The following is a 25,390-nucleotide window of genomic DNA, read 5'->3' as shown; positions in this document are numbered from 1 at the left end:
ATTCTCCCAACTTTGTGGGAACAGTTTGGGGATGGCCCCTTCCTGTTCCAACGTAATTGCACACCAGTGCACAAAGAAAGGTCCATAAAGACATGGATGAGCGAGTTTGGGGTGGAGGAACTTGACTGGCCTAAACAGAGTCCTGACCTCAACCTGATAGAACACCTTTGGGATGAATTAAAGTGGAGACTGCGAGCCAAACCTTCTTGTCCCACATTAGTGCCTGACCTCACAAATGCGCTTCTGGAAGAATGGTGAAACATTCCCATAGACACACTCCTAAACCTTGTGGACAGCCTTCCCAGAAGAGTTGAAGCTGTTATAGCAAAGGCTGGGCCAACTTAATATTGAACCCTACGGACTAAGACTGGGATGACATTAAAGTTTATGTGTGTGTAAAGGCAGGCATCCCAATACTTTTAACAATATAGTGTACTTGAACTGAACCCCAGAAAAAGAGCTAAATGCACCATTGAAGCACGAAGAGATGGGCCTTTTAACCTGCCAAAATTTTACAATTTTGCTCCCCCGCTCTTGGCACCATTGCCAGACAGCAGCTTGGTGACCTCACTTTTTTTTTCTGAGGGAGTTATAGAATACAGCTTGGTCACCAATCTTCCACTAGCCAGTGGCTGGACAGAGGAGTAGCAGAAAACTGACAAGGTCATAATTCTGCTCTCTTTCCCTATAAGTACATTTCAGCAGCCCAGTCCTGATTGACCCAGAGTGCTGCCCCCTCTCCCTTATTCTGAGTATTACTGCGCATGGGATTAGATTAGGGTTGTACCAGAGGGTCGTCTCTTTATTATGCCTTGTATGGGAAAAGTACAGGTTCACTTTCATATCTGATTATCATATTATTTATTATCTTGTCACTGAAACAAATAGAGTGACTGTATTTTTAAAAGACAATTAACATAATGTTTGCTGTATCATTAAATAATTGTGAGAACCTGGTAATCATATAATAATTGCACTTTCATACCTACTCATTACTGCATTTCTGCATCTCAAGTGTTTGTGACTTAAAGGCACTTCCCTAAGTGAGAGTCATAAATAAGAGTTTTATTGAGTCTGAATAATCATTCGTGGACAGGTCAGTGTTCTCCGATCACATTGATCATGAAGACTCTGCTGATTCTGATATTGGTCCTCTGGATCAATGTTGCTACAGGTAAGAATTCAGTTATATCATTTTATACTTGGTCTTCCATAGCTAGTTATTTAAAGGATTTGTCGTGTGCTGGACAGATGATTTACTTTGTAACTCTAATGCCGCGTACACACGACCGCTGTTTTCCACAGCAAAGGTCCGACGGAACGAATTCGCAGGACAATTCGATCGTGTGTGGGCTTCATCGGACCTTTGCTGTCTCAAAATCAGACGGACTTTAGATTTAAAACATGTTTCAAATCTTTCCGACGGATTCGAGTCCGGTTGAAAAATCCGTTCGTCTGTATGCTAGTGCGACGGACGAAAACCAACGCTAGGGCAGCTATTGGCTACTGGCTATGAACTTTCTTATTATAGTCCGTCATCACGTTCAAATCCGTCGGACTTTGGTGTGATTGTGTGTGGCCAAGTCCGTTCATTCGGAAAGTCCATCAGAAGTCCACCGAAAGTCCTTTGGGAAGACCGCCGGACCTAGTTTGCTTGAAAGACCGGTTGTGTGTACACGGCATTAAGCCTCGTACACACGATCTGATTTTCCGACGGGAATTGTGTGATGACAGGCTGTTTGCTTAAAATCCGACCGAGTGTATGATCCTTCGGACAATTGTTGTCTAGCTTTCCGTGGACAAATGTTGGATGGCTGGATTATAAATTTTCCACGAACAAATGTCTATTGTTGGATTTTCCGAGCTTGTGTACACAAGTCCATCGGACAGAGGTCCAAAGTACAAACACGCATGCTCGGAAGCAAGGACGAGCCGGAAGTGGTCGGTCTTGTAAACTGGCGTACATAATGGAGAATTGACATTCGTGGCGCTGCGAATTATGAAATCTAGAAATGCAGCGCACAATTCTCTTCTTCTTTAATGGGATAATAATGAAGCTGCTTTTCTGGTTATACTGATGGAGTTATTGCAAACTCATTTTCAAAGGCTTTTTTTTTCTAGTGATATCATGAATAATATTATTATGCTTTTTTTTTTTGCTTTTTTTTTTTTATTTGGGCAAGTTACCACAACACCATTATCCTGTAGTTTTTAAGATCAAAGATACAACTATGTTGGTTTCCCTTGTTAATTTTACATTGTATTTTTTAAAATGTAACTGCCTACTCCCAAACTGTCATTTGAAGTAAAACACATAGCCAAGTATTATTCTCCACAATTGTTTTATTGTGCATTAAAAAAAGGAAAAAATAAATAAAATTAGACACAATATCTGCCAATAGAACTTAACCAAAAAGTGCATTCTATGCATCCAAAAATATAGAAAATATACCAAATCAAATCATTATTATTCAACCAAAAAAATAATGTCAAGGCAATAATTCCAAGGCCAATAATAAATACACGTTATCTCGTCTGAGTCAGCAACATGTCTGGCTGAGGAACAGCCAAAAAGCGTGAATCAACACTCACCAAACTTTCACTAACACGAAATTAGCAGAAGGAGTCCAAAGGGTGGCGCTAAAGAGCTGAAAAACATTGTAGTACGTCGCTACGTTTGTGACTGTTGGCCAACAATTGTGTGGCCGTGTGTAAGGCCGCGTACACACGGGCAGACTGTATGGCCTACTTAGTCCGCCGAAACACATTTCAGCGGACAGTCCGCTCGTGTGTGGGCTTCAGCTGACTTTTTCAGCGTGCAGTCTGGCGTACTAAGTATTTCGGAATTTCCGTAATTCTGTCCGTCATACTTTGGTTTCAGCGGACAATCCGCTCGTGAGTAGGCTAGTTCGACGGACTAAGAATGGCGCATGCTCAGAAAGGATTTACACGGCGGAAGGGTGCATTGCTGTGTATTGGACGTCCTATTTCTAGTCCCGTCGTACGTGCTGTACACGTCATCGCGCAAGCTTTCGACGGACTGTTTGTGCATCCGTGTGTGGTCAAGTCCGTTCATTCGAAAGTATGACGGACTGTCCGTCGGATTGTATGACGGACTAAGTAGGCCATACAGTCCGCCCGTGTGTACGTGGCCTAAGACAAGTTCAGGCCAGCGCCCTTCGGACAAGATTCCACGGTTTGGTTGGCGGAAAGTCCGAACGTGTGTACGGGGCATTAGTCTTGTTTTTCTACTGGTATCTGGGGTTCCGTTGGAGAGATTTCCTTTTACTTTCTGTACCAGAGACAATGTGTTTACCAAGCAATAAGTCAGAGAAATTTACAACAGGGACAGAAATAAAAAAAGTTAAAGTAGGGAGGGGTAGTGGCCTATAAATGGCTGCCATAGAGTTGAGCTTTGATCTTGACTCTAAGGAAACTGACCTAATACTCATCAACCAGGTTGATGACCAGCTGGGGGGGGAAATAGCTAAAGTGATTGTGAGGGTTTTTTTTTTTTTTAAATAACAAACATATCATATTTACATCCACTGTGCAGCTCGTTTTGCATTGAGTGGCCCCGAACCTCGTCTTCTGGGGTTCCCTGGTGGCTATCGCGGCTCCTCCCCACATCAGATAGCCCCCTAAGGGAAGCGTGCTCCCAAGTCCATCATTCTGCGTCCATAGCCACCAAATGTATGACTCGGCCCCGCCCCCCGGCGCCCTCGTCATTGGATTTGATTGATGGCAGCAGGAGCCAATGGTTATGCTGCTTATAATCTATCCAATCAAGAGCAGAGAACCCCAGGCAGAGAGACAGTGCATCCCCGCTGGGTGAAGTTCCAGGGCTCAGGTAAGTAAAATGGGGGGGCTGGGGGGCCAGTCACTGCCAGGTGTTTTTTCACCTTAATGCATAGGATAACACCAGGGTGATTACAACCCCCTTTAACTTGATTTCCTGCACTTTCTGCTGAGCTCTGCCTCTCTCCTTGTGCTTATAATAAAAGGGGGGAGGACTCTGCCCAGACTCACTCAGTCTGCTGCATGTGAAAGAAGACACAGACATTCCACAGCATGTAATCTCCAGCTGCTTACAGAGAAGAGAGAAGGGGTAGCAGTTCAGAGAGCAAGCCATCCTGCTGTCGCATCCACCATGTAGGGAGATTGCTGGTAATGGCAGTCTGTCCTGAAGATACAAGCCCTGCATTCTGCCAACATGGACTCTCCCAAAGATGGACTCTTGCCTGTGCAGGTACACTGAGACAGCCTCAAACTTTAGGGATTAGGGACATTAGGAAAAGATTGCACTTTGTTCTTTTATGCTAATAGTTTTCAGTAAAGCTTTTGAAGCTTTGTCCTTTGCCTGGTCTGAAGTTTCTAAATGAGTGTATGTAAGTAACCGAAGTAAAGTTAGTGGTTACCAAGGGTAATGGAGGCTTAAAGTGAAATTTTTTTTCTTCGTCCTGCAAGGTAAAGTTATAATGTGCTAGTATGCATCGCATACTAGCAAATTATGTGAAACTTACCTAAAAACAAAGCTGTTCCAACACCGCAATGTCAGCGCTGTAGCCACTTCCATTTTCACCTGTCTTGTTTCCAGATTCGTGAGCTCTGGCTCTGTGATTTGCCGGAACCTCGATGATGTCTCTACCGCGTACACCTGTGGCGGTTCCTCCAGAGCGCATGCACCAGTGATGTCGCTCGCTGCATATAATGTAAATATCTCCTAAACTGTGCAAGTTTAGGAGATTACTACCTTATTATATGCTTACCTATAGGTAAATGTCAGCAGAGGAAGTTGGCTTCCTCTTTAGCAAGCAGCCTGTCATGAAGCATAAACATGCTTCCTCCAAGTGAATCACCAGGCCCTTCTGAGAGACCACCCTTCTTCCTGGCTTTCTCCAGCAATGGGGCCTCTTCTGGGTCTCCTCCTTGGCACAGCTTCCTCCAGACCAGGCAAGACAGCTTCAGTACCACTTCAGCACATATTAGGCCCCAAATTAGGCTATTGGACCTAACAGCAGAGCTCCATCCAGCAGCACCCCCCTAGGTCTAAGCCCAGAAAAAGAAAGAGAGAGTAGGGTCTGAACCAAGTATTTATATCTCCCAGCATGCACCAGTAGCATAAACCACCTACTGGATTGGCTGAAGAAAATATAACTATTCATGACTTAGTTTTGTTTGTGAAATCTCATACTATGACCAGCAAAACCAGAGGCATTTGCTAGCAACAGTGAGAAATCACAAGCCAATTTAAGCTTAGGGACAAACCAGGTGAAAAAATATACAATCAGTCTGAGCTAACTACAGTCCAACCAAAAACTTTTTAGGACAAGGGGGAAACACTTAGAATGTAAGCTAATTAAGGAAAGAGACTGATGTGAATGTGTATGTAAAGTGACGGTGCTATATAAATAACTGTAATTACATTTCTGTGTTGTTTTTGTTGGAAATCAAGCCTCACTTCCCGTCTGGGGAAACTTCACTTTCAGCAAGATATTCTCACCCTTTCTCACCTTTATATTCTGTCATCCTGAGCAAAGTGAAATACTCAGAACCTCTGGGTATAGGTGAGCATGTGACTCACTCTCCCTCTCCCATGTGACAGGGCTAGTTTACTTGTGATTGGCCCAGTTCTGTAACATGGGGGGCAACTAAGCCCTTGTAAACACGGTCGGAGAATCCGTCGGAATGTGTCCTATCGGACCGTGTTGTCGGATAATCCGACTGTGTGTGGTATGCATCGGACTGATTCCAACGGAATGTCCGTCGGACCCAATTTTCCAACTTGTTGGAAATATTTTCCGACCAACTGGTTCGATCGGACATACTCCGATCATGTGTAGAGAATGCTCAGATCAAATTCCTACATCAAAGCTATTGGCTACTAGCCTGAACGTAGTCCCATCATAAAAAAATTACGTCATCGCATTCTGAATGATCGGATTTTTCGACAACTTAGTCCGACCGTGTGTATGCAACAGTTTCGGGCAAGATCCGACGGATTTGGTTGGCAGAATGTCCGACCGTGTGTACAGGGGCTAAAGAAGTCCTTAACCCTTTTTAACCTCATGGGGGCAAGGAAGAAGCCTAAAGACCTGTGTAACCTCATGGGGAAGAGAATAAGTGAAGTCTATAGACTTGTGTAACCTCATGGGGCAAGGAAGAAGTCCATAGACTTGTGTAACCTCATGGGGAAGAGAAGATATCCATAGACCTGTGTAACCTCATGGGGAAGAGAAGATGTCCATAGACCTGTGTAACCTCATGGGGAAGAGACGATATCCATAGACCTGTGTAACCTCATGGGGCAAGGAAGAAGTCCATAGACTTGTGTAACCTCATGGGGAAGAGAAGATATCCATAGACCTGTGTAACCTCATGGGGAAGAGAAGATGTCCATAGACCTGTGTAACCTCATGGGGAAGAGACGATATCCATAGACCTGTGTAACCTCATGGGGAATAGAAGATGTCCATAGATCCGTGTAACCACATGGGGCAAGGAAGAAGCCTAAAGACCTGTGTAACCTCATGGGGAAGAGAATAAGTGAAGTATATAGACTTATGTAACCTCATGGGAGCAAGGAAGAAGTCTATAGACCTGTGTAACCTCATGGGGAAGAGAAGATGACCATAGGCCTTTGTAACCTCATGGGGAAGAGAAGATGTCCATAGACCTGTGTAACCTCTTGGGCAATAGAAGATGTCCATAGATCCATGTAACCACATGGGGCAAGGAAGAAGTCCATAGACCTGTGTAACCACATGGGGCAAGGAAGAAGTCCATAGACCTGTGTAACCTCATGGGGAAGGAAAGAAGTCCATAGACCTGTGTAACCTCATGGGAACAAGGAAGAAGTCCATAGACCTGTGTAACCTCATTGAGGAAGGGAAGAAGTCAATAGACTTGTGTAACCTCATGGGAGCAAGGAAGAAGTCTATAGGGGATGAGAATAATGCCCTGTACACACGGTCGGACATCCTGACAACAAAATCCGTCTGATTTTTCCAGATGGATTTTGGCCCAAACTTGTCTAGCATACACACGGTCACACAAAGTTGTCGGAAAGTAAGATCGTTCTGAACGCAGTGACGTAGAAGACATATGATGGGATTATATATGGGCCAGTAGCCAATAGCTTTCGTCTCGTAATTTATTCTGTGCATGCGTGGCACTTTGTCCGTCGGAATTGTCTACACACAATCGGAATTTAAACGATCGGATTTTGTTGTCGGAAAATTTTAGATACAGCCCTCAACCTTTGTGTAAAATTCCAACGTAAAAAGTCTGATGGAGTCCACACACAATCGGATTTTCCGACAACAGGATCTGATCACACATTTTCCGTTGGAAAGTCCAACACAGGGCATAAGTCAATAGACTTGTGCAAGCTTATGGAGGCAAGGTAGAAGTCTATAGACCTGTGTAACCTAATGGAGAAGAGAAGAAGTCCATAGACCTGTGTAACCTCATGGGGCAAGGAATAAGTCTATAGATCTGTGTAACCTCATGGGGAAGGGAAGAAGTCCATAGACCTGTGTAACCTCATGGGGAAGGGAAGAAGTCCATAGACCTGTGTAACCTCATGGGAACTGGGAAGAAGTCTATAGACCTGTGTAACCTCATGGGGCAAGGAAGAAGTCTATAGACCTGTGTAACCTCATGGGGCAAGGAAGAGGTCCATAGACCTGTGTAACCTCATGGGGAAGGGAAGAAGTCCATAGACCTGTGTAACCTCATGGGGGAAGGGAAGAAGTCCATAGACCTGTGTAAACTCATGGGAACAAGGAAGGAGTCTATAGACCTGTGTAACTTCACGGGGGAAGGGAAGAAGTCTGTAGACCTGTGTAACCTCATGGGGAAGGGAAGAAGTCCATAGACCTGTGTAACCTCATGGAAGCAAGGAAGAACTCTATAGACCTTATTGCATGCCGCCCTGTTCATTCTATCTTTATCTCTCTTGATGTGTAGATTAGTACAAAAGTAGTGTATAAAAGTAAATATGACCTTCCTTCTCTTCCAAAGTACCTCCATAATTCCTATTTGTGCTTGATATTAATATTTATGGTCGGATAAAAGAAAAGAATAACATTTTTTAAGTTTTTGCAATTCCTTTATTTCTAGAAATGATTAAATGTTCTTTCTTCCTTATTCGACAGAGGCACTTATCTGCCAGAAATGTGAGAATTTCCTAGGAGAAACCTGTACGAGCTACACCAATGATACCTGTCTCAAGGGCGTCAAACGATGTTTTGTTAATATTATGATGGAGAAAATGGGTAACCCAACATCCTAAATAGAATCTTTTTTTTCTCTGTTACCATGACACGGTTTCCAAGCACAACATTAGACTCAGCAGAAGATGTACGTTCTGAAATATGGAGGATGACATTATTGATCTCCTTCTGAAAATGCTGATTGCCTTCCTGCTTCTGGTTGCAGTCCTTTCTGAGTCACTAACCTGAAACATATTGGCAAGTCAGAACTCCAGATATTCACACTTAAGCCATCCATTGATGGTTGGAATCTCAGCCAGTTCAACAGGAAGCGGCTGAGATTCAAACCATGTATGGGCAGGCTGAATGCACCAATGTTATTCAATCAATCAACTTGGGTGCAACCAGTCTGCCGGTGGAGAACACAATGGCTTGTCGGGTGGTTGCAGGAAAGAAATTAGCTCTGTCTATGGCCAGCCTTACTCCAGGCCAGTGACTCAGAAAGTATTAAAGCCACTGGATTAAGATGATGGCCAGGCAACTAGCATATTTGTATTTTGCAATTTTGTATTTCCACTTTTGCAGTCAAATTGGGATAACACTTACTTTATGTTTGTTACAGATTCTCATTTACATGGCATGACCTAAAATAAAATGAATATGGCTGCTTACATTTTACTTGCTCTTTTCTGAAACTCCGAACCTGAATTTTATCTCCGCTATGCAGAGGGGGCTGAGGAGTTGAGGGGCTTTGCCCCTTTCACACCTGCATATTGCATTAACACTCTTCCTGATAATGTGACAATATATATATAAAATTAAACCCATTAGTGCAGCGCTAAATAAATACTATAAAAATGAATAAAGATTGAATGAATGCAATAAGTGCAATGTGCTTGATACTCCACACAGTGCCCTTATGGACTCCAATCCATAACGTGGCCGTCTATTATATATTATTTGAAGAATAATTTGGAAAACGTGGTATCTTCACACTGCTCCACCTGTGTGCACACAGAATCCTTGTGCAGCCCTCCACCAGATGTACCCTCACCTTATAGGCATATTTCAAGCGCTTACATATAGATCAATCCTCTGGGATATTTCTTTTGTTATTACTCCTTCCTATGGTCTGCCACGGGTGCTGGATCAGCATATGGAGTACTCCTTTCTGAAATTAGCCAATATTCCAATAGCCAATACTCCATATGCTGATCTAGCACCCATGGCAGACCATAGGAAGGAGTAATAACAGAAGGAATATCCCAGAGGATTGATCTATATTTAGGCGATTGAAATAAACATAAAATCAAATGACAGATGGAAGTACAATGGGCACAAGCAGGTAGTCACATTTTACGGTGGAATAAGCGCTTAATCATTACCCCCTCCTACTCCTACTATACCCCTATTGACACCAATGATAAGCCAGCATTCCTTCCACTGACACCAGTGATGTTCCTTACACTGATACCAATTACTAGACATTATTCCTGCCAATGACACCAACAATAGGGCACTTGTAATGAAAAAATACTAATGCGCTCCACCTACCTAATAGCTAGATAACTAAAGATATTAGAATATACTAAGGAAGCAGCCAGCACGAAAATGGTGATCTCAACACCAAAAGCAAGTAAAGCAAAATAGATAAATAAATGCGGCGCTACCTAAAAAATATTATATAAATTTTAAAGTGCAATATCCAAATAAAGCTAAAAGTGCAAAAGTGATTCTGTCCCACTACAGTGAAACAATGTGACACAATAAAAGATGAATATGATACATCTGCTATGCAATAAATTATATAGTTATAGACGTGCATACATAATCAAAAAATGCATACATGAAATAAATTCAAATTGTAAAATATGAAGTGAAAAACTAAATGCCAATCAGGTGACAATGTGCAAAAAATGCAATATTAAAAAGTGATTGTCCAAAAAACCATGCATATAGTTATTAACTATAAAACAAAGTCCATGCAAAAATATTGAAGTGATTTCCAATAGGTGACAATCCACTGCAAACTTCAGTGCCTAATTAGTGCACCACCAGTTTCCCCCAGCCTCTCACCTCCAATAAATGGCAAAAGAGCGCTGTATGTAATCAGATGTTGCTGAATCCTTATCCATCCAGCCTCAATATTCTACCGCTGTATGTGTACCGCTGTATACCGCTGTATAAGACAGCAAACACTCAGCAGACGCGAACTTCCGGTCTCGGCCGTGACCGGAAGTGGCATGTGCGACACCTAGCTCCTTCCCTGACGCGTTGCGTCACACCTCGTGACTTTTTCAAAGGGCCCTTTGAAAAAGTCACGAGGTGTGACGCAACGCGTCAGGGAAGGAGCTAGGTGTCGCACATACTACTTCCGGTCACGGCCAAGACCGGAAGTTCGCGTCTGCTGAGTGTTTGCTGCTTATACCTATATGTAAGTGTGGATATCTTTCATTAAAGTCTTAATTTAGTACTACACATGAGAGCCCCCCTTGTTTTCTTCCATTCTATGTATACCATCAATGCTAACTGGATACTTTTGGAGAAATTGGGAGAGAAATAATTGTACATATACAGCGGTATACAGCGGTACACATACAGCGGTAGAATATTGAGGCTGGATGGATAAGGATTCAGCAACATCTGATTACATACAGCGCTCTTTTGCCATTTATTGGAGGTGAGAGGCTGGGGGAAACTGGTGGTGCACTAATTAGGCACTGAAGTTTGCAGTGGATTGTCACCTATTGGAAATCACTTCCATATTTTTGCATGGACTTTGTTTTATAGTTAATAACTATATGCATGGTTTTTTGGACAATCACTTTTTAATATTGCATTTTTTGCACATTGTCACCTGATTGGCATTTAGTTTTTCACTTCATATTTTACAATTTGAATTTATTTTGTGTATGCATTTTTTGATTATGTATGCACGTCTATAACTATATAATTTATTGCATAGCAGATGTATCATATTCATCTTTTATTGTGTCACATTGTTTCACTGTAGTGGGACAGAATCACTTTTGCACTTTTAGCTTTATTTGGATATTGCACTTTAAAATTTATATAATATTTTTTAGGTAGCGCCGCATTTATTTATCTATTTAACAATAGGGCACTGCTCCTTCCATTGAAAACAATGATGGGGCACTATTCCTCCCACTGACACCACAATGGGACATTATTTCTTCCACTGCCACCAATGATGGGGCACTTCTCCTCCCATTGACACTTTTGTTTGGGCATCATTCCTCCCACTGACACCAATGATGGGGCACTATTCCTCCCATTAACACCAATGCTGGGGCACTATTCCTCCCACTGACATGAATGATGGATCACTATTCCTCCCACTAACACCAATGTTGGGGCACTATTCCTCCCACTGGCACCAATGATGGGGCACTATTCCTCCCACTGGCACCAATGATAGGCACTATTCTCCCCATTGACACCAAAGATGGGGCCCTATTCTCCCACTGACACCAATGATGGGGCACTATTCCTCCGACCGACACCAATGATGGGGTGCGATTCCTCCCACTGCTATCAATATCAATAATAGGGCACTATTCCTCTTCCTACTGACCACAAGAGCTATGCAACTGTTTTATTTCTATTGACTGCCAATAAAATAGAATAGAAAATAAAGGAATATAATGGAAAAGAATAGAATAATCAAAACAATAGATTAGAATATAATAAAATACAATATAACTGTATTCTGAAATTCAAATTTCAAATACAATAGAAAATAATAGAATAGAGCAAAACAATAGAATATGAAAGGTGGTGTTACCAGTTCTAGGAACAGCTACCACATCCTGAAATTGGAAATTGTATGCATATTGGGAAAGGATCCCATAAAGGATAGGACTTTAAAGGATGTAGGGCTGACACTGAGGTGAGCGCACAATATTAGATAAAAATTGTTTAATCAATACAAATTGTTAAAATCACATACAGAGATAATTATATCTCATAATGTAAACAATAGCATAACCTGATGTGTAAACATTGACACTTGTTCCACATGCTTGATAACAGTTCATATAAGTAGAATTAACCAACGCGTTTCGCAAAGTAATATCTCTGCTTCTTCAGGGAAGTTCACAGTATATCTAATTGTCATTGAATTAAAAGAAATACCATTATTATCACATTATGCCAGTTAATCCATACATTTGTCAAATGTTTATTCATATACATAGTATATATAAACTCATATTACAAACGTGCTCACCAAATACATCGGTATGCAGCTCAATGCGCTCCCACAGGCTCAACATATAGCAAGACTGCCTTCCAATCAATGGCCCTTGGTAATAAAACCAGGACCCTGTCAGGCGAACACTGGATCTTGTAATGATGGATATGGCGGAAAGGATATCCATTAACAAGTACTGTAAAGGAGGTAGAGTATGTATATTTTATGCCTATTACGGATTTTCCAGAACTCATGGGAAGGCGACTTTGAAAAAAACAAATCCTGAAACAGGAAACAAAATGGATATATAATCAAAAAGCGATTTGTAATTTGTAGTAATTACACAATTTTTATGTAATATTGTGCGCTCACCTCAGTGTCAGCCCTATAGCCTTCAAAGTTATATCCTTTATAGGATCCTTTCCAAATATGCATACAAAACTATAGAACAGAGTAGAGTGAAACAGAATATAACAGTCTTCAAAATTTTGAAATTTGAATAGAATAGAACAGAAAAGACTAGAATAGATCAGAAAATAATAAAAAAGAATAGAATAGAGTGAATATAACTGTCTTTCAAGCTCATTTCAAATTTTGTATAGAATACATTTGAATTCGAGTACAATAGAATAGAAATTAGTAGAATAGTAAATAGAATAGAAAAAAAACAACAGAATAGAATATAACCATCTTCCGAAATTTACATTTTTAATAAATTCGGATGCCGACTTGAATTTTTATAGAATAATTTGAAATTTTAATGCTGATTCAAATTTCCCGAATTTGAAAAACATTCGAAAACAAATAAATGAAACAAAACGAAATGAATTAAACTAATTTAAGTAAACAAAATTATTTAAATAAATAATTGAAACGCAACAAATTGTTTTGTTCTGCACATGCCTAATAAAAACAGACTTGCGTCCATTAACATCTGGCTACCTGCGGTCTGTCATGTTCAGATCTAGAAAAGGACTGATTTAGAGGTAAGTGGAGGTAAATGGACGCACGTTTGTTGACATCCACCTGTCCATAGACTTGCATGGAGCTTTCCGATCACATCCACCTGAAAAACTGCAAGTTTGAAAGGACTCTAACAATGGAACTTTTAAAGCTGGAAGAAGCAGCATGCAGGGGCGTAACTATAGGGGGTGCAGCAGTTGCGACCGCAACCGGGCCCTGTGATGCAGGGGGCCCATGCAGCCCCCTACATATGGCAGGCAGCAGCATAGGCAGCTAGGGGTACCAGTGCACCATGCACACGGGTGGCTGGAGGTGGAGGGTAACTAGCAGAGCTCCATGCTCGACTATCGCACTGGCTGCTCTTTAGTTGTGCATTCCCCGCATGACCTGTGTCCTCGGCCGTCTCCTCAGAGTACCCCTCTCCTGCTCCATGCATTGCCGCTCAGTCCGATGTCTGTCCAGCCAGAGTCCCGCCCCCCCCGAGTCCCCCTTCGCACCTGGGGGCAGTAACTTCATCTGCCCTGGAGAAAAGGACCTCATCTCTTCTGGGGACGGGGACCCCATCCTGCCTAGGGACAGTCCCCCAATGGGGCACCTAAAAATAAATAAAAATAAAAAAATAAAAAAAAAACTACTGATACCAGTGGCGGAACTACAGGGCTCACAAAGGTCATACCTGTGACCACGTCCTGGAGTTCCACCGCCGGACTCGGAGGGAAGAGCCCTGGCTGGGGTTCAGGGGGGCCCTTCATGGTTTCTTGCATCGGGGCCCTGAAGGTTCTAGTTACGCCACTGGCAGCATGGCCTTTGACAAATAAGAAATGGTGGCATGATCCTCCTAATTATCAGAATGAATACTTCTTTAAACTTACGTTAAAGTGGACGATGGACCTAGGGTTAACTCAGCTTTTACTACCACTTTAAATAGTTGATTTGGTCCAGCTTGGCCCAGAAAACGAAATAAAGTGACTAGGATTAGAGACTTTTTAGGCATTTACACACAAATTATAGACCATCATGTCCCCCTGATGAAGATTTTCTGAAGAATTGAAACACGTTGGGTTTTTATCTACATATCTGTGGTTGTTTTTGCCGGTAGATGTGATGATAGTCTCTGTATATATACCTTTGTGGTTGATCATTTGTTGATTTTATATGATGTTTTTAATCACATTTATACGTTTTTATAGTAATTTGTGTGTAAGTAGCTGAAAGCTCCCTAATCCTAGCCAGTTGGATACTATTCTACATAGAGGAAGGGGCACCCAGTACGATCAGACTTATAGAATAACTATTTAAAATGACAACAAAGCTGAAGTTAGGCTTTACGGATACAGATTAACATGAGAAAGAAAAATGGACAGGAAATGTACAAATAATTTTGAGCTTTCTTGTAGACTTTTAAGAGTTTTTTACATTGTTTATTTTTTTTTATTTTATTTTTTTTTCTTACCTAGGTGAAAAAATCTATTACCAGAGTACCAGAGGATGTGCTACATACATAGGTTCATGCATTAACGGCTTCTCCATGGTCGTGGGGACAGGTGTCAATATGATGGTTAGCACACCTTTCTGCTGTGAGGGAGACCTATGCAATACAAGGCCCGTAGTGGGTAAGTCAGAAAATCACAGATAACATATAAACACATACAATAGAAGGGTGTAGCCAATGAAAATTATGGATCAGATGGCCAAAACCAAGAGGACATAAACTAAAAATGTGCTTTAAAAAATCTAATGAGGGGAAGAAATAGAAAATAACATCAAGAAAGCCCCCAGGAGGTCAATTTATGCAGGGCCGTCTTTAATATTGATTGGACCCTTGGCAAACGATTTCTTGCCCCCCCCATCCCCCCATACAATTTCGCTCTCCACCTGCTCTGAGACATACAATAAATAGCAGCTAGACCTAAAATCAGTTTACTGTATCAGATCAGGTAGCGATTGTGATGGTTGCCAGAGGTTACAGCGTATCATTACCGCTTCCTGGCTGGTTGCTAGAGGTTACAGCACACATTACGGCTCACTGATTAGTTGCTAGAGGTTACAGCCCGTGATTTCTGCTTGTTGATTGGTTTCTAGAGATTACTGTACAGTAATACTGCTCACTGATTGGTTGCTAGAGGTTACAGCACATCATCTCCTCACTGCAGGGGGCATGATATACATATGGATGCCGCCTTTATTTACATATCTATGCTGTTGGATGCAGCTATTTACATATGAATGTCGCCGATATTTACATGCACATGAACGTTAATGGCACCCCAGTCTTAGTCCTTAGACTTCAATATTGAGTTGGCCCACCCTTTGCAGCTCTAACAGCTTCAACTCTTCTGGTAAGGCTTTCCACAAGGTTTAGAAGTGTGTCTATGCAAATGTTTTGACTATTTTTCCAGAAGTACATTTGTGAGGTCAGACACTGATGTTGGACGATAAGGTCTGGCTTGCAGTCTCCACTCTAATTCATCCCAAAAGTGTTCTATGGGGTTGAGGCCAGGACTCTGTGCAGGCCAGTCAAGTCCCTCCACCCCAAACTCGCTCATCCATATCTTTATGGTCCTTGCTTTGAGGCACTGGTGCACAGTCATGTTGGAACAGGAAGTGACCATCCCCAAACTGTTCCCACAAAGTTCGGAGCATGAAATTGTCCAAAATGTCTTGGTATGCTGACACCTTAAGAATTCCCTTCACTAGAACTAAGGTGCCAAGCCTACCCCTGAAAAACAACCCCACACTATAATCCCCCTCCACCAAATTATTTGGACCAGTGCACAAAGCAAGGTCCATAAAGACATGGATGAGCGAGTTTGGGGTGGAGGAACTTGACTGGCCTGCACAGAGCCTGGCCGCAACCCGATAGAACACCTTTGGGATGAATTAGAGTGGAGACTGTGAGCCAGGCCTTCTCATCCATATCAGTGCCTGACCTGAGGAACTTGACTGACCTCACAAATGCGCTTCTGGAAGAATGGTCAAACATTCCCATAGACACACTCCTTAACCTCGTGGACAGCCTTCTCAGAAGAGTTGAAGCTGTTATAGCTGCAAAGGGTGGGCCAACTCAATATTGAACCCTACGCACTAAGGCTGGGATGCCATTAAAGTTCATGTGCGTGTAAAGGCAGGTGTCCCAATACTTTTGGTAATATGGTTTATATATTTTTTCTTAATACCATTCATGTGAATATCTTTACTAGATATTTAAAAAATTGTACATCAACTAGCAACACAGATGTTCTGTCCTCATTGCAGTGCCCCCTTTAAACACAACAGTGAATGGGTTGAAGTGCCCGGCGTGTATTAAGAAGGGAACTGCTTGCACACCAACGGAGACCGCCATTTGCGTAGGATCCCAAGATCATTGCTTTGAATTTTCCGGAGGTGTCTTTAATGGAAGTAAGGCTTTTCAGTTATTCATTGGCTGGTATTTACATTTTTGTCCAACCACATACAGTATGTATCCAATGCATTGTTACATGTCTGAACTAAATGAATAGGTTTTCCAGGGTGAAGAAAGTATATGAAACCAAGTTATCTGTATTTGGATAACTTTGCAAGAACATATTGGAACACTACACACAAAGGAATAGGGAGAAGGTCATAAATAAAAAAAAAGAAGGTAAAACAAAAGAAAAGAAGAAAAATAAGAAAGGTCATAAATCAAAGTTAATATTTTCTGTTGTGTTTCACAACTTTCTCCATTATACTCCAGGCTGAATAATATCCAAAGTAGGGGACCAGTTAGCCTAACATCAATAGTATGCAAGCTCTTGGAGGGAATGATAATGGACTATATACAAGATTTTAGTAATGAGAACAGTATCATTAGCAGTAATCAGCATGGATTCATGAAGAATCGTTCTTGCCAAACCAATCTATTAACCTTCTATGAGGAGGTAAGTTGCCAGCTAGATAAAGGAAGGCCCGTAGAAGTGGTGTATCTGGATTTTGCAAAAGCATTTGACACCGTTCCCCATAAATGTTTACTGTACAAAATAAGGTCCGTTGGCATGGACCAACGGACATGGATTGGAAACTGGCTACAAGGGCGAGTTCAGAGGGTGGTGATAAATGGGGAGTACTTCCCCCCCATCTATAATCCCAGTGATCAAGTCCACCAATGGAACAGTTCTCACAAATGGGAAGGAGATTGTAGAAACATTTAGAGCCTTCTATGAGGACCTATATAGAGCCCGAGGTCAGAGAAATGAAGTTAATATGGGTGCTTTTCTGGAGAAAGTGAAACTCCCAACCCTCACACAAGAGGAGAGGGAGGATTTGGAAGCCCCCTTAACCTTGAGTGAGATACAGCAGGCGGTGTTAGGTATGGCCAATCAAAAATCTCCAGGGCCAGATGGCCTGCCGGTGGAGATATATAAAAAATATAGTGAAATCCTACTCCCAGAACTACTTAGGACTCTAAAGGGGGCAAAGTTAGAGGGGAGACTACCCGCATCCATGAGGGAGGCGACCATTATTGTGATTCCAAAGGAAGGGAAAGACCCCCAAGAGGTAGCCTCATATAGGCCAATATCACTCTTATGCTCGGACGCAAAAATTTTAGCTAAGGTACTGTCAAATAGGCTAAATAAGGTAATTAAGAGACTTATACATATAGATCAGACAGGCTTCATTGCAGGGCGCTCAACCAGCATGAACATAAGAAGGGCATTTTTAAACATTCAGGTGCCCCCGGTGGGTGTGGGCTCGAGGGCCATCCTGTCCTTGGACATGACAAAAGCCTTTGACAGTTTAGAATGGGAATACTTGTGGCGTGTCCTGGAGGGATGTGGGTTTGGACCCACATTCATCGGGTGGATTAAAATGTTGTATAGTGCCCCCAGTGCGAAAGTAAGAATAAATAAAGAACAATCTGAAAGGATAGAAATGGGCAGAGGGACAAGGCAGGGGTGTCCACTTTCCCCAATGCTCTTCGCTATTGCAATGGAGCCATTAGCGATCGCTATTAGATTAGATCCGGGGATAGTAGGGTTTCAAATGGAAAAGGGGTGGGAGGAAAGGATCGCGTTATACGCGGATGATGTTCTCCTATTTTTAGGGGACACTGGTCAATCTTTGGTAAGGGCAATTAAACTAGTGGAAAATTTCGGAGAATTTTCGGGCCTAATAATAAACTGGGGAAAGTCAGAGCTGCTTCAACTAGATAAACCAGGTGAGGGAATTGCATTGGGGATTCCGCGGTTGGAGGTGGTAGAGGTAATGAAATACCTCGGCATATATTTAACAGCGGACCTAGAGCAATATGTTGATAAAAATTTGGCCCCGTTAATTGGTAAATTTAAGCGAAGCTGCGATGCCTGGAGCCGACTCCCACTGTCAGTAGCGGGCAGATGTAGTCTGATAAAGATGATATGGCTGCCACAATTGTTATATGTCCTGCACAACGCCCCAGTGTGGATAGGGAAAAAATGGTTTAAAAAATTTGAGACCCTCTTCCGGAAGTTAATCTGGAGGGGGGGACAGGCGAGGATTCGACTCCAGGCATTGCAGCAGCCAACAGATGGGGGGGGATTAGCGGTGCCTAGCCCCAGGAATTATTATTTAGCAGCTCAGTTGCAACAACTGGTGGGCTGTGACCAGGAGGGAGAGGTCAACCCAAATGGCAAAGCAATGCTGATAGGTGCCCCACATAAAACCATGGTGGAGGTTCTAGAGGCAAGTTCTTTCCACCGTAAGGACCCCATAACAAACATGGTAAGCAAAGTATGGAAAACGGCAAAAAAGATGCTAGGATGTAAAGGATGGACAGATTACACCCCATTATGGGATAATATGAATCTACAAGAAGTACTGTCAATTGGGAAAATTAGTACCTGGGAGAAGAAGGGTATAACCAGGTTAAGCCAAATGTATGATGGTACAACCCTGAAAACATTTATGGACTTAAAAAGGGAATTTGATCTGCCGCAAAAAACATTTTATCGATACTTGCAGCTCCGGCACGCCCTGACAGCGCAGTTTGGCCCACAGATACCTGAATGGGATAAGATATCCCTACCCCAGAAGATAATGGAAGCAGATAAACCCCAGGGAGTTATCTCCACCCTTTATGAACTACTAGGTAAGACATCTGAAATAGAGCCAGGCTTAGTTAAGCAAAAGAAGAAATGGGAGGAGGATATAGGTGAAATCACAGAGGAACAGTGGAAGAGAATATTGGAATTAGGTCCATGGGTATCAGTCTCCCCGTCACAGAAAGTCTCACATTTAATGTTGATACATAGGGCCTATTTCACCCCTAAAAGGTTGTTACTATTTGGAAAGAGGAAGGATGCTGACTGCCCTAGATGTCGAGGATACGGGGACCTTATACACATGGTGTGGAGGTGCCCAAAGCTTTTTCGATATTGGGAAGGAATAGTAGAAATTATAAATAAAACTTTTGGGACTAAGTTAGACCTAGACCCCAAAACCTGCATTTTAGGATATAGGGAAATAACGGGAGAACAAAAAAATACTACGTTGGCAGTTATACGGTGTTTATTCCAAGCGCGGAAATTGATCGCGCAGAAATGGCAATCTGAGAGGGTGCCTCTTTTGGGTGAATGGACCCGAGTCATCAATGATATAATTTGGAAAGAGAAGACCGTATACATACGCAGGGGAAACCTTAGGAGGTTTGAGAAAATTTGGAGGCCATGGCTGAATTAAATAGGGTACCCACCTGATCAATAAAAAAAATGAATGTAAAATAGAGAAATTTAAAAACTACGGAGGGTGAAATTGGAGGCCTGTGTTCAATCTGGAGGGGGGGGGGGGGGTTGGGGGGGAGGGAGGGGAGGAGGGAGAAATAAAATATTGGTTAAACAAAAATAGAAAATGCTGAAATTACCTAACAAAAGAAATATCTGTGTTACCGGTACGCAGATAACCTGCTTCTACTTCATGTAATTCTTATTTTTATTTTCAATCTTCTTTTATTATGGAGAAAAATAAACAAAAAGATTTTAGAAGGAAAGAAAATAATAATAATAAAGGGAAAAAAAAAAAAAAAATGCATATGATGGTTCAGCAGCCCAGCCAATCTCACACAAGTGGTGATAATAAACTGGTTATTAATACGGGGCATCCGTGCCACGGCTGCTGCTGAAATCAGTATAATCTGCTGGCTGTCCTCTGATGCAAAAAAATAAATAAAAAAAAAATAAAAATAAATAAATAAATAAATGGGGAGTACTTGGAATGGTCAGGGGTGGGTAGTGGGGTACCCCAGGGTTCTGTGCTGGGACCAATCCTATTAAAATTGTTCATAAATGACCTGGAGGATGGGATAAACAGTTCAATCTCTGTATTTGCGGGCGATATGAATGCAATCTATATACTGAGGGGAGAACCTCTGGGGGAATCTAGGATGGAAAAGGACCTGGGGGTCCTAGTAGATGATGGTCTCAGCAATGCCAATCTGCTGCTTACAGGGCAAACAGAATATTGGCATTAAAAAAAGGAAAAACTCCAGAGATAAAACGATAATTCTCCCGCTCTGCAAGACTCTGGTCCGGCCGTACCTGGAGTATACTGTCCAGTTCTGGGCACCAGTCCTCAGGAAGGATGTACTGGAAATGGAAATGGAGTGAGTACAAAGAAGGGAAACTAAGCTAATAAAGGGCCTGGAGGATATTAGTTATGAGGAAAGGTTGCGAGCACTGAACTTATTCTCTCTGGAGAAGAGACGCTTGAGAGGGGATATGATTTCAATTTATAAATACCGTACTGGTGACCCCACAATAGGGAGAAAACTTTTTCCCGTGAAGGGAGTTTAACAAGACTCGTGGCCACTCATTAAAATGAGAAGAAAAGAGGTTTAACCTTAAACTACGTAGAGGGTTCTTTACTGTAAGAGCAGCAAGGATGCAGAATTCCCTTCCACAGGCGGTGGTCTCAGCGGGGGGCATTGATAGTTTCAAAAGACTATTAGATAAGCACCTGAACGACCGCAACATACAGGGATATAGAATGTAATACTGACATATAATCACACACATTAGGTTGGACTTGATGGACTTGTGTCTTTTTTCAACCTCGCCTACTATGTAACTATGTAGGGTTTTCAACTTGCAGCCTGGAAAGTTTGGAAATAACCAGTGTGGATCAGTGAATTTTATATGACAGACCAACACAAAGTGGCACATAATTGTGAAGTGAAAGGAAAATGATAAACGGTTTTCAATTTTGTTTTTACAAATAAATATTTGAAAAAAGTGGCGTGCATTTGTATTCAGTCCCCTTTACTCTGATACCCCTAATTAAAATCTAGTGGAACCAATTGCCTTCAGAAGTCACCTAATTCGTAAATAGAGTCCACCTGTGTGTAACGTAATCTTAATATAAATACAACTTTTCTGTGAAGGCCTCAGAGGTTTTTTTAAAGAACCTTAGTAAACAAACAGCATCATGAAGGACAAGGGACACACCAGAGAGGTCAGGGATAAAGTTGTGGAGAAGTTTAAAGCAGGGTTAGGTTATGAAAGGAATATGCAAAGCTTTGAACATCTCACAGAGCACTGTTCAATCCATCATCCAAAAATGGAAAGAGTATGGCACAACTGCAAACCTACCAAGACATGGCCGTCCACCTAAACTGACCGGCCGGGCAAGGAGAGCATTAATCAGAGAAGCAGCCAAGAGGCCCATGATAACTCTGGAGGAGCTGCAGAGATCCACAGCTCAGGTGGGAGAATCTCCCCACAGGCCAACTATTAGTCGTGCCCCCCACAAATGTGGCCTTTATGGAAGAGTGGCAAGAAGAAAGCCCTTGTTGAAAGAAAACCATAAGAAGTCCTGTTTGCAGTTTGTGAGAAACCATGTGGGTGACGCAGCAAACATGTGTAAGAAGGTGCTCTGGTCAGATGAGACCAAAATGCAACTTTTTTGGCCTAAAAGCAAAACGCTATGTGTGGCAGAAAACGAACACTGCACATCACCCTGAACACACCATCCCCACTGTGACACATGGTGGTGGCAACATCATGTTGAAGAGATGCTGCAGCAGGGACAGGGAAGCTGGTCAGAGTTGATGGGAAGGTAGATGGAGCCAAAATTAGGGCATTCTTAAAGGAAACCTGTAATGCTGTGTACACACGATCAGGATTTTGGTTGGAAAAAGCACTTCCCGATGGAATTCTGAAGTGATTTCGCTCAGTCTGTCTTGCATACACACGGTCACACCAAATTCCCGACCGTCAAGAATGCTGTGATGTACAACACGCACGACGGGACTAGAAAAAGGAAGTTCAATACCTAGTAGCCAATAGCTTCCATCTCGTAGTTGAATCTGAGCATGTGTGAGTTTTTGCGCGTCAGAATTGCATACACACGTTCGGAATTTCTGATTGAAAAATTGAGAACATGCTCTCAAATTTTTGCTGGCAGGAATTCGGCCAGCTAAATTCCGATGAAGCATACACCCGGTCGCATTTTCCAATGAAAAGCACTCATCGGTCTTTTGCTGGCCAAAATTCTGATCGTGTGTACATGTCATTAGAGTCTACAAAAGACTTTAGACTGAGCTGGAGATTCACCTTCCAACAGGACAACGACCCGAAACATAGAGCTAGAGCTATGGAATGGTTTAAATCAAAACATATTCATGTGTTAGAAGCTCCCAGTCAATGTCTAGACCTAAATCCAATTGAGAGTCTGTGGCAGGACTTGAAAATTGCTGTTCACAGATGCTCTCCATTCGATCTGACAGAGTTTGGGCCATTTTGCAAAGAAGAATGGGCAAAAATATCATTTAGATGTGCAGAGCTGGTAGAGACATCCCCAAAAAGACTTGCAGGTGTAAATACAGTGAAAGGAGATTCTACAAAGTATTGACTCCGGGGGGCTGAATACAAATACACGCCACACTTTTCAGATTTTTTTTGTACAAAATATTGAAAATCATTTATAATTTTCCTTCCACACCATCCATACAGTTACATTTTTGGTTGTAACATAACAAAATATCAAACATTTCAATGGGTATGAATACATTTCCAAGGCACTGTATATGATTTTTTAATGACTTGGTGGTGGGAATGGGGGGTGGGGTGGATGGGTATACTGTAGCTCTGCTTAAAGGTGATATTTTAAAGTGGTTGCAAAGGCTGCCTTTATGCATGAGGGTAAAAAACCTTCTGTGTGCAGCTGTCTCACCCCCCCCCCCCATACTTACCTGAGCCCCATCTCAAGCCAGAATGTGCACAAGAGCAGCAGCTCTCATGGGTCTTTTCCTCCTTATTGGCTCTCACTACTGTCAGTCACAGCCAGTGAGCCAATGAGGAGAGAGTGGGGGCGTGTCCGAGCCGCACTCTGTGTGCGGATAGACACAAAGAGCAGCGGCTCAGGAGCAAGCTTGTTCGGATGTTCTTGGCAGGAGGGAGGGGGCACTTGGCAGGAGGGAGGGGCCAGGAACGCTAGTGGGGGACCCAAGAAGAGGAGGATTCTGGCTTCTCTGAGCAAAAATCATTTCACAGAGCAGGTAAGTATGACATGTTTGTTATCTAAAAAAATAAAAAATAAATCTGCCTTTTTAAAGCAAAGCTCCACCCAAAAGGGGAAGTTCCATTTTTTCGCACCCACACATTTGCCACTTTTTGAGAGGAGGGGGAGCGGGTACCTGATTTTGTCCTACCTCCAGGCGTGGTGATCTACAATATTCCTGCACCTCCTCCTTCCCCCTGCTGCCTTCTGGGACACACAGAGGTCCCAGAAGATCGCGGGACCATTCAGAAAGTGCAGCGTGACTCGCGCATGCGCAGTAGGATACAGGCTGTGAAGCCACAAGGCTTCACTTCCCGTTTCCCTTACTACAGATGTCGGCGCCTCCACCCGAAAGCCAATTGATGAATTGGCTAGGGGTGCCAACATCGCAGGATCCCTGGACAGGTAAGTGTCCCTATATTAAAGTGATGATCATTATTCTGCATTGTGATTACATGGCTAATACTACCACTACCACTACTATAACTACTACTACCATACCTCCCAACTTTTTGAGATGGGAATGAGGGACACCTATCAGCAAAAGTATGCAGGCATAGGACACACCCCTTGCCACGCCCCCTTAAAGGAGAATTGTACAAAAAAAAAACAAGATTGGTTAAACCCACAAGTGTTTTTTTTTTTACTACTACTATTCCTTTATATTGGCTTTTGAAATTTACAAATGCAACAATTTAGAAATAAAAGGTGAAAGGTTTCGTGCTGGAAAACACTTTTTGATAGTTAAAAGTGCATTTTATATACATCTATATAGATCAGACCAAAATGAGGGACAAATGAGGGACATTGCTCCAAATCAGGGACAGTCCCTCGTAATCAGGGACAGTTGGGAGCTATGCTACTACTACTTACTACTAATAATAATCATAGTAATATTACTAATAACTATAATCTTGTTTACAGCTGCATATGAAGATTGGGCGTTCAGCGGATGTACCACTGGAAATGTCTGCGAATCTTGTACACGACAATATAAAAAACCTTTGCCTCTTCGTACCAACTACAAACTGAACTGTTCTGTCCCAAAACCATAATTAAGAAAAAGCTTTTACAGTAAATGTTTAGAAGTTTAATAAATGAGAATTTAGAAAAGAATAACATTGCCTTACCTCTCCTTATAATAACATTCCTTGCATTGTAGAATTATAGGCGAAAGGCAATATTGCTCTACCAATAGAAAACTATGGGATCTCATTGTATACCTTTCAATAAATATGTTTGATTGTTAAATAAAATTACAATAAAACGTTTGTGTAGAAGAGTCAGGGGAGAAAATTTCTAACAAAAGAGAGAAGTTTTGGATAGACTTCTACCCAGTTTCTACCCAAATAGACATCTTGCAAGTTTCTACCCAGATAGACTTCTTCTAAGCTGCTACCCAGATATGAAAAAAATGAGGGCTGTTACTGATTAAAATGTTCATGTTCGAGTAATTGATTTTTTTTTTAATCGACTAATTTAGATTAATTATAACGCACCTACAGATCCA

At 42.1% G+C, this 25,390-nt stretch overlaps 1 protein-coding gene across 1 annotated transcript; it reads left to right on the top strand.

Annotated features, from left to right (window-relative positions):
* Nucleotides 1-1,034: 1,034 nt before the first annotated feature.
* Nucleotides 1,035-25,334, top strand: LOC143933129 (phospholipase A2 inhibitor and Ly6/PLAUR domain-containing protein-like). The gene is made up of 5 exons (XM_077456065.1): nt 1,035-1,174; nt 8,160-8,279; nt 14,850-15,005; nt 16,648-16,791; nt 24,805-25,334. Exons 1-5 carry the CDS (start codon nt 1,123-1,125, stop codon nt 24,933-24,935), a joined length of 603 nt encoding a protein of 200 aa, XP_077312191.1. The 5' UTR covers nt 1,035-1,122; the 3' UTR covers nt 24,936-25,334.
* The last annotated feature ends 56 nt before the right edge of the window (nt 25,335-25,390 follow it).

The sequence above is a fragment of the Lithobates pipiens genome, unplaced genomic scaffold (assembly GCF_037356315.1).
Source record: "Lithobates pipiens isolate NorthernLeopardFrog02 unplaced genomic scaffold, aLitPip1_a1.2 Scaffold_27, whole genome shotgun sequence".
In the NCBI taxonomy this organism is placed as follows: Eukaryota; Metazoa; Chordata; class Amphibia; order Anura; family Ranidae; genus Lithobates; species Lithobates pipiens.
Note: the sequence above shows the minus strand (reverse complement) of the source record. Positions and strands in the feature narration are given on the sequence as shown.